Source organism: Lipotes vexillifer, unplaced genomic scaffold, assembly GCF_000442215.2.
Source record: "Lipotes vexillifer unplaced genomic scaffold, Lipotes_vexillifer_v1.1 scaffold207, whole genome shotgun sequence".
Lineage (NCBI taxonomy): Eukaryota > Metazoa > Chordata > Mammalia > Artiodactyla > Lipotidae > Lipotes > Lipotes vexillifer.
This window is the reverse complement of record NW_006784469.1, coordinates 430,097-440,881: the sequence shown is the minus strand read 5'-3', so window position 1 is coordinate 440,881 and position 10,785 is coordinate 430,097. Positions and strand designations below refer to the sequence as shown.

The 10,785-nt window shown below is 33.4% G+C and overlaps 1 protein-coding gene across 1 annotated transcript in view; it reads right to left on the bottom strand.

The window, feature by feature from the left end:
* The window catches only part of DMD (dystrophin), a 1,809,438-nt gene that overhangs the window by 1,445,563 nt on the left and 353,090 nt on the right, over positions 1–10,785 (bottom strand). The window contains exon 17 of the mRNA XM_007456856.1: positions 8,884–8,971. Within this exon, the coding sequence (XP_007456918.1) occupies positions 8,884–8,971 (88 nt within the window). The remainder of the gene's footprint in view (positions 1–8,883; positions 8,972–10,785) is intronic.

The following is a 10,785-nucleotide window of genomic DNA, read 5'->3' as shown; positions in this document are numbered from 1 at the left end:
TTTTGCGGTACGCGGGCCTCTCACTGTTGTGGCCTCTCCCGTTGCGGAGCACAGGCTCCGGACGCGCAGGCTCAGCGGCCGTGGCTCACGGGCCCAGCCGCTCCGCGGCATGTGGGATCCTCCCGGACCGGGGCACGAACCTGTGTCCCCTGCATCGGCAGGCGGACTCTCAACCACTGCGCTACCAGGGAAGCCCTTCAATTATTTTTTTACACCAAGCATGACATATACTAGGCAACCAATAAATATTAGTCAATGTTAATATAAAGAAATGAAAAAGAACATGTAGGAAACAAGGAAAAGAAACCAGATCTTTCAAACGGTAAATTAGGGAGAGGGGGAGTCTTTTTAATTACTGAAAAGGGTCATTTATGAAAAATAATAAATATTTTTTAAAGATAGTAATTTTATATAATATGGCACTAATATGGGATATAGAAAGTATATTTATATACTTTTAAGAGAAATTATATCAATCAGTGATGAATCCATAAGTTTATCAGGGAATCTTGGAATAACTGGTCATAAATCTGTAATCATTTGAAATTAAAGTTACACAGGATAGCCACGCTAAAAGTTAAAAACAGAAATTTCGAGATGTCACTGGTGAAGATATGATTTTGACTACAGAAAATCAGACATTTTATTTATTAACGATTTGTATACAGTATTTGGAAATACTGTATTAATTCATATATGAATATGCTTCCTGCTCAACTAGAGTATAACCTGTCTTTCTAAACTATAAACACCCCGAAGAAAAATCTCTCCACTGGCAGTATCTGATAGAATTCTCAGCTTAGAGTAGGTATGAAATAAATGAAACAAATACACTTTACTTGTAAGCTCACCCAACACCATTAGGGGAGCAACAGCCACAGACACGAAAAGCCAAACACAAGACGCATGCAGTCTCTCTTGCTTCAAGTCTGCTTTAAAATACTTGGGGGAGGGATCAACAGCACTGTCACATGTCACATTACTTAATGTGTGTCTCTCAAACTAAAACTAGAAATGCCATTACTTCAATTTCATCAATTAACTGGCCATCTATTATCCAGTACTAGTAATGAGATTATGAGAAAGTCCCTTAAAACTTTTGCAGAATAAAGGTACTAAGTGTTTCCCCAGCAAATACTATGAATAATTTTTATTATTATATATAATTGTTTTGTGTGTATTTCATAGAATTATGCTTCTTAACTGAAAATTTTAAGTTTCATGACAGTTGGTAAGTATAAATATCTGCAGTTTTAAGTATCAATCATTTGAACATCTGTTTTTCTAATTTTTTGTTAGCTACTTAAGAATACAAACACTAACTCACCAGGCATTATGAACAATACTTATGGAAACCATTTTGTAGCAGCACATTAGAATCTCAGGGATAATGGATCATAATCCATTCACATCTCATATTCTAAACAACCCCTGAAATAGTCTATGAATAAATATATTGCACCCAGAGGAAATGGATCATTACTTGAAGTGCATCCATTAATTTTATTACTTGTGTACAGTGCATAACAGACTGTTAGAATAATTTTAATTGTGCACCACCTTCCATGGAAGTACTTCAAAACTGCCACTTAAAGTGAAGTATTCCTCATCGAGTATATTCAGCATTAGCCATAAGGTCAGGGTAGAATAATGCAAAAACCTGTGTTTTCAGAGCTCTTGAATTAGAAGAGTATTTGGAATGAAAACTTAAAGTTGCTAATACATAGTCCCTATTTTTGTTGCATATTAAATGAGGGTCATTGCAAATACATTTGGCATTCAATATAACAGCCTAAAATGTGATAGAAATTTAATTAGAGTCCATGAAAATGAGGTCTGAGTATTATAGGCTAATTCTAGAGGTGTTTCTGGTGACACTAACTTTTATACAACTTCCACGTCACCTTATTTTAAAAATAGCTTTTAAAAATAGGCTGACATAAAATTCATATCCCTAATAAGAATACATAAATTTATGAATATAACTTTCTTCATTTTTTTCTCTTTCTAAACAGTATTGAATTGTAAGAGCAAAAAGTCAGATCCCTACTCCTATTTTTTCTAACATCTTTATTAGAGTTACAATGCTGTGTTAGTTTCTGCTTTATAACACAGTAAATCAGTTATACATATAAATACATCCCCATATCTCTTCCCTCTTGCATCTCCCTCCCTCCCACCCTCCCTATCCCACCCCTCTAGCATCTCACAAAGCACAGAGCTGATCTCCCTGTGCTATGCGACTGCTTCCCACTAGCTATTTTACATTTGGTAGTGTATATATGTCCATGCCACTCTCTCACTTTGTCCCAGCTTACCCTTCCCCCTCCCCGTATCCTCAAGTCCATTCTCTAGTAGGTCTGCATCTTTATTCCCGTCTTGCTCCTAGGTTCTGCATGACCTTTTTTTTTTTTTTAGATTCCATATATATGTGTTAGCATACAGTATTTGTTTTTCTCTTTCTGACTTACTTCACTTTGTATGAGACTCTAGGTCCATCCAACTCACTACAAATAACTCAATTGTTTCTTTTTATGGCTGAGTAATATTCCATTGTATATATGTGCCACATATTGTTTATCCATTCATCTGTTGATGGGCACTTAGGTTGCTTCCATGTCCTGGCTATTGCAAACAGAGCTGCAATGAACATTTTGGTACATGACTCTTTTTGAATTATGGTTTTCTCAGGGTATATGCCCAGTAATGGGATGGCTGGATGGTATGGTAGTTCTATTTTTAGTTTTTTAAAGAACCTCCATACCATTCTCCATAATGGCTGTATCAATTTACATTCCCACCAACAGTGCAAGAGGATTCCCTTTTCTCCACACCCTCTCCAGCGTTTACTGTTTGTAGATTTTTTGATGGTGGCCATTCTGACCGGTGTGAGATGATATCTCATTGTAGTTTTGATTTGCATTTCTCTGATGATTAATGATGTTGCGCATGCTTTCATCTGTTTGTTGGCAATCTGTATATCTTCTTTGGAGAAATGTCTATTTGTTTTTGTGACTAATTTTCCACAACAACAGTAATCACTTAAATTTTCTCCCTTCACACACACATACACACACACCGGGCAGAGTCTTTTCCTTTGGAGATTAAACGAAGAAAAATGTGTCTGTCAATTAACAACATTTATTGAGTGTGAACTCTGTGTAGACCATTAACTCAACTGCCACATGGAAAAACAGGAAACATAAATCAAACTGCCTAGAACTCAGGAAAAAGTAAGAGAAGAGGAAATGGGTACAACCATGGAAAGCTACTCATTCATGGTAGAGAGGATGAACCGCTGCACACAGTACCATTTCCATGCCCCAATGATGTACAGAGCAGCTACAAAATCTCTTCCCATTAAAATACACAATTAGAATAGTTACTGCCACTGAAAATCCTTCACAATGATGTGAAAAGATAATGGGAGGCTTGCCTCTGAGGTGAGCCAAACTGACCCCAATCCCTGCCCTTACCCATCTGACAAAGTTCTGTCGAAATTCAAATAACATCACTCATGTAAAATACTTAATGAACTTTAAACCAAAATACTAAGTTACAGTTCCATACTTAATATTATAGATAAAAGGAGCCCTCGTCTGTGTTATCAGTCTGTGCTATTTAATTACGATCTTTAGCAGACTTACTATTAGGTATCACCTTAAACACTATAACACTCAACGGATGATGGTTTTGAAATGTTCTTTTAGCCTGATATACTAATAATTACTACTATTATTTAAACATTTCCTTCATGTGATTGTCTTCAGGCTCTTAATTAACACACAGAAAACTACAATTAGAAATTCAAAGTGAAGCACAATTTAATGTAGAAAACATCACGAACCCTTTTAGATAATTATAGTATCTCCTCTGGAAATTGTGGTGAAACCATTTTATAGCTTAAGAAAGGGGAAATTGAGCTATGCTTATATGTTTTCAAATGAATGTTTGTTTGTTTGTTTGTGATAGGTAAGAAGTGGATTTATTTAGAGAGAAACACCCTCCACAGACAGAGTGTGGGCCATCTCAGAAGGTGAGAGTGGACTTAGGAGAAACATACTCCACAGACAGAGTGTGGGCCATCTCAGATGGTGAGAAATGCACCAGGGTATGGGGTTGTCAGTTTTTATAGAAGTGGGTAATTTCATAGGCTAATGAGTGGGAGGAGTATTCCAGCTATTTTAGGAAGGGGCAGGGATTTCCAGGAATTGGGCCACCACCCAATTTTTTGATCCTTATTGTTTTGGAACTGTCAATGGCACCTGTGAGTATGTTATTTAGCTTGCTGATGTGAGCATATACTGAGGCTCAAGGTCTAGTGGAAAAAGTTGACTTGTCTGCCAACTTGGACCCATCAAATTAATGTTTTGATATAACATTTTTGGTAATTTCAATATTAATAAAGGAAAACAATTTATTGAAACCAGGTTTTTTTTTGTAATATCTGGCTGATAAGGAGACTATATATTTGAATCAAGAACATTATTTTACAAAAAGAATTAAAAATGAAGTCTAATTGTAAATAGATAAAAACAAGTAAGCACATTTTTAGGTATAAAAATGTTCTAGATTGTCCTGAAGTCCCATAATCTCACTCAAAAGATGAAAATCTTTTGCTCTAAAGTATGCAGATCAGTTAAAAAAGTAAAATAAAATCTTAGGAATCCGGATTAATTAATAATCAATACTACTGATACAATAGCAAGATTCTTCACCATATTTAGTTGCTAAAATTCTCTAAAATTTTATTTTATGTCATTTTGTGTTTAAATATAAAAATAAATCTTAAAGAAGGTTATATTGTATATTTTTTAAATCTAAATAAATAAAATTTTGGAAATTCTCCTTCTCAGTATAACACAGCTACCAGAAACATAAGTACATCACTAGGTACCCGATCTAGTCTCCCATTTACTCTCATTAAAGTTCTAGGATGTGAATTTGTTGAGATGAAGGCTGTGATACTAATCTTATATACTGACAATAAGCTTCATAAAGATTCTATCTGTGAAAAATTTCTCCAGTAAGAGGAGGACCTCTCCATCATCCAAAACTTTATCACACTATTCCCCATACTTATCCAATCAATTGATTTTGATATAGGAGCAACACATTGATATTAGTTAAAAAAACAGTTAAAGGCCCGTGTACAGAAAAAAAAAAAAAAAAAAAAAAAAAACAGTTAAAGAGATAAATCAGTCAGAATTATACCAAAATTCCATGTCAAAGTCCCCAAAATACATTTTTTAGATAACACTCTCTGTTAGTAGCACTGTAGCCTCCCAAGTTAGTCTATTATGATCATGAAGATCCTTTACATTCTTCTAAAAGAACTGGGACACCTATAAGGAAAATGTTCATGTATAGCTTTAACGTATGCAAATAATTTGCACAATCTCTTTTTTGATTTAAATCCAAATGAATTAATAATAATCTCTTACTGAATATCCCTGCATATTATTCAAATATAAATCATTCTACTGCAAAATTCACAACATAGTTGATACTAAAACTTACAGTATATTTAATATTAACTGTATTTTAATATTCTTCGTGTAACACTTTGCATTTGATAAAATGCAGCCAAAACAAAAATTATCTTCTAATTGATCATAACGTCTATGTAACCGTGCAAAACTAAACGTGCTACGAGAAACAGTGTTTTCAGGACATGCAATTGATTTTTAACACAACCTTGCAACATCGAATGAAAGCCATTTCTTCTACATTGGCAACATGGTAACCTCTGCATTTTTAACCATTTTAAGACCCTACTCCACTCCCTGTTTCTCAGTACCTTTCTTAAATTCATTCAAGAAATGCCTTCAGGACTAACAGATTTTGTTTTTTGCATTTCTTAAGTGGTGCTAAAAATTTAAGCTTTCAGTAGCTATTTAAAAATGGCCAAAAGTGATTTGAAAATATGTTTGATATACCATTTGTGGTCAAAACTGATGTAAAATATAAGCAGTGAGGAATTTTTTTGCACGTCTTAGAGTTTCATTCTGAAGGAAAAATTAAGAGTTCCAAAATCATTCTAGATACTTTAAAACATGCTCTAAACTTATGGCAAATTATTCTAAGCAGAAAATTCAGTTTCCTGTGTGTGTGTTTGTGTGTGTGTGTATACACATATATAAAACATAGTTTATGAAATGCTTTCTTTAAAATATAATAGCTATATTTATGCTCATCTCCATACATACTTTTAAACTATGAATATATGTTAAAAGTTGTTACCATGGGAAAACATACATAGAATGTATATATATTTGTATTACTTGCATAACATTATAACATCGTACAAGAATGATCTGCCTTTATCTTAATTTTTAAGGATAAGATATGTGGTTAAATGAATAGACATTTACATGAGGTCATAAATGAAGTACCATGATTCAGCTGTCATTTTCCTTTCTATAAACAAAAGAACAAGAATGTGTATGTTTTATATGGTTATGAGTTTTATTACAACTCCATAGCCACACTTGAGAAAAGAAATTCTGAACTTGTAAATTTAAGAGCTTTACTGAGATAACTGTTGGGAAATCTTGTTTAGAGAAACCTCAATTTGTCTTTCAACTTCATGAACCACATCAGTAAACTCTAGTTTTTGGCTCTATGTTGGTGGAGCAATTGTAATATAGGGTTGGGGGGGGCCCTCTGAAATATACCTGGAGAGGTACTCCAGGCACATATTGTGCATCTGGCTTAACTCACAATTTGCTCAAACAATCACACAAAATAAATACTATGCAATTTCTTCTGTGAAAGACAAAACCAAAAGGAACAAAATATAAGTTTGAATCTTGGAGTCTACTTTTTAGTAATTATGTAAATTGTTTGATTAAATGGAGCAGAGCAGAAGTATCTATGCTCTAGTTATAGCCCAATTTTGAACCTAATCACATATCACTTAGACCAAATCTTTATTAGCATAACAAATGAGAAGCGTAAAATTTGATCAATATAGTCAACCAATGAGGAAAGTCTCACATCGCACCCCTACCCCTTACTGTGCTTTGCTTTCTACAGAAATTAGAATTTTCCTTCAGAAGTATTATTACCTTCTGACCAAAATTACCAATGTCATTATCTCAATTACTGCCTTAATTTTTCTTTGCTAAACAGAATTTAATCAGTCAATTAATATTTATTACAGACCTAGTATATGTCCTGATTTTTCTTCATGCTTCCAAAATTTAAAGCTATAAGGGAAATAATCTAGAAAATTATGTTATCATTAATCATATGATCATTTTATTTAACCCTGTATGTAATTTCATCACAAAAACTCATTACCTTCATTTCTAAATTTTAACTTCTTTTTGAATAATTCAGTTTATGCTACTATCAGATAATCTGAGTTAAGGTATACTTGATATTTGATTATGAAATGAGACCATTTAAAAGTAGAGATTATTTAAAAGTATAGATTTTACATCACTTTATAAAAATGAAAAAGTGATAATGCAGCTCCTAGGGGGAAATTATATAATAGTTTAAGGATATTTTTTTAGATCATATAATTTTATTTAACATGAATATGTCGTTGTCAAACTCATCAGTTAAACCATCCAGCAAACATGCATCTAAAAAACAACCTTGGGGCTTCCCTGGTGGCGCAGTGGTTGAGAGTCCGCCTGCCGATGCAGGGGACACGGGTTCGTGCCCTGATCCCGGACGATACCACATGCTGCGGAGCGGCTGGGCCCGTGAGCCACGGCTGCTGAGCCTGCGCGTCCGGAGCCTGTGCTCCGCAACGGGAGAGGCCACAACAGTGAGAGGCCCGTGTACCGCAAAAATAAATAAATAAATAAATAAAAATAAAAAGCAACCTTTTTTGTATTTTTCATCTTCTATATATTCATTAACTTGTTAACCCAATCCTCAGCTGTCATATTTGCTTGTTTTTATTTTTAACCAAATACAGTCATGGGGCTCATGAGAAGACGAAAATGGATTGATTTCCTAGGAAGATCATTGAATTTTTTAATGCCAACATGGCAATTAAGGCAAAAAATAATTCATACACAGAATTTATGCCCCAGAATGCAGGCAGGTACTGGAAAAAGCTGACATGCATAACAAAAACATTTGTTACATTTGCTTATGATATTCTTGTAAACATATCCTTTGAAAAATAAAATAAACCTTGTTTAGAAATAGCATTACCCCTGATTTTCATAAATTACTTACACCTTATACTTATAGAAATGAATATAATAGTATAACAATGACAATTGAAAAGAAGTTTGTTTACAATTGACATCAATAACATTTTGTTCAGACAGCTTTTGAGGTACCAAGTGTTAGCAAAAATTAATTTTAATTCATTATTTAAAAATATGTTTTGCTAGCTTTGTACTTTTACCCCACTCAGAAGTAGGTGAAGTTAAAAAAAAAAAAAAAGTTCCCCTGAGGAGACATTTTCTTTTAAACATGTTAAAAAATGAAAAGCAACATAGAAAATAAATACATTATTAGCAAACAGGTATGGAAAACATATACTGCAAAATTATTTTAAATCAGATTATAATCACTTTACGTATATTATATGATTGCTTACATTTCCAATTATTTCTGCAAATCCTGTTTTCTTAAATCATTTGGACAAATGCTAGCAGGATTTGCACTAAAACTGATTTCTCGGCAGCAGATTGATACAATATTCTACCACAAGCCATTTTCTTACATTGGACTCAAAGCTGAATTTCCTCTAATAATTTGCTTAGCATTAAGAAAGAATAATAAAAGCTCACACTCACTTTAAATTTTCATTCAGGAAGGGCTTGCCTGATATAATTCTGCTGATAAACATGAACCTATGTGTTTATCAAATCCCTAAGAAGATTATCTAAATCAACACTGTGTAATTACCATTCAGCATCTGTTCCACCAGGGCCTGAGCTGATCTGCTGGCATCTTGCAGTTTTCTGAACTTCTCGGCTTTTTCTCGCTCTATGGCCTGCAGCATGATAGCAAAGGTGAGTATTCAATAAAAGGATTGTGAAACTATACAGTAATTATAACTTCCACTTGCCCTTTCAAGCCTTAAGATATTTCACTCTGTCAGCTTATCATGTGAATCTAAAGATTTTTTTCTCAAGTTCTTGGCACTAGAAGCATCAAAATGGCAATGAATCACAAGCCATTTTCATACTGAATTGTTATTCTTTGTAATAAGATGTCTACTCAACTTTTCTTACATAATAGTTTCTGAGCCATTATAAGTTAAGACTGCCCCCCAAAAAAAGAACCAACAAAGGCAAATTATAACAATGAAATGATAAAGTGTCAGATAATTAAAATGGAATTTATCTTTTAAAAATACAACACTGATAATGCTCCTAATAAGTATATAGTCTTTATTAAAAATCAAACAGAAAATCCAGTAAGTATATACAATAGGAAAAAAGTATACTAGCATAAATAATTTACAAGAAAAACCCCATATTTATCTAAGTACAAGACTGCGGGTTAATTTCTCTCTCTAGGATTGTCAAAGTACTCCCATTTCAAGGAAAATTACAGTTTCATAAAGCTTTCTAAATTCCTTTGTTCATTTCTCCTAACCAGAGTTAACTTTTGAACAACAAAAACACAATTACATAACAAAATGTAGCATTTGATACTGCTGAGTTTAGCTAATAATGTCTCTACAGAGACAACAATTTTAAGCTATGATTCAGTAGAACTATATTACTATAGTCATTAAAACCTGTGGCTATAACAATATGTTATATGTCCTAAACCTAACAACCTGCAGAAAAAGCAAGCTATAATGTATTTAACATACAGTGAGACAATATTTTTGTGATTTAGTAGTGGCATTATACAAAGATTTCACTTGAGTTTGTGGCAGGAGGTTATTCTACATCAGACTGTTTTTTTAAAACTTTTAGATCTACAGGCATTTAAACAAATATTCCAAAGTTTAATATTGGAGTACAGGTGGGAGGCATATAATTGATACATGCACACTCTGTGGAGCATTGTTCAGTAGAACTTTCTGCAAGGATGGACATATTCTGTATCTGCACTGTCCAATACATCCCACTAGCCACGCGTGGGTACTGAGTGCTTGAAACATGGCAAGTATGACTGGGGATATTAATTTTTAATTTAATTTAATCTAATTTAACTTAAATTTTAAAAGCTACAATGTGTCAAGTGTCAATTGTAATTGCACAGTGCAGATCTAGTGTCTTCCCTCTGAAAGCAAATAGTTAAAGACAGACAGAGAAGATATGTAGACATAAATATAGATATATACAATATGGCAACATCACAAACACTGTCAGAGAAGTAAGTAATCATCTTGACTGGACTATTCCCCGAGCACACCAAATGCTGGGAATGCTCATAAAATAATCCATATAGTTTTAAATATTTAAAAAGATTCTCCAATTTAAAGAAGTAGTCACAAGTGAACAGAGGGCTCTTTAAATTTATTTTAAAAGGAGTTCATGAACTAGAATTACTGGATTTAAGGTCAAAGAGTGCAAAATGCTAAAAGAGCCTATAGACAATACAATACATCCAATCAGGAAAAACTGTAATATACAAGAAAACAAATTAAAATTTAGCACAATAAATGAAATAAAACACTATAAAAGGACAGTCTTTTTTAAAAAGTATTTATAGACTAGCTGGAATATATACATTTTAAATTATGCCATCAAGGGCAGCAAATGAGAACTCAGTTTCATCTCATCAGGAGCAAAACTCCAAAGGTAATAGAAACATTTTACTATCTTGGATTCTACTTGAAAATTTCCA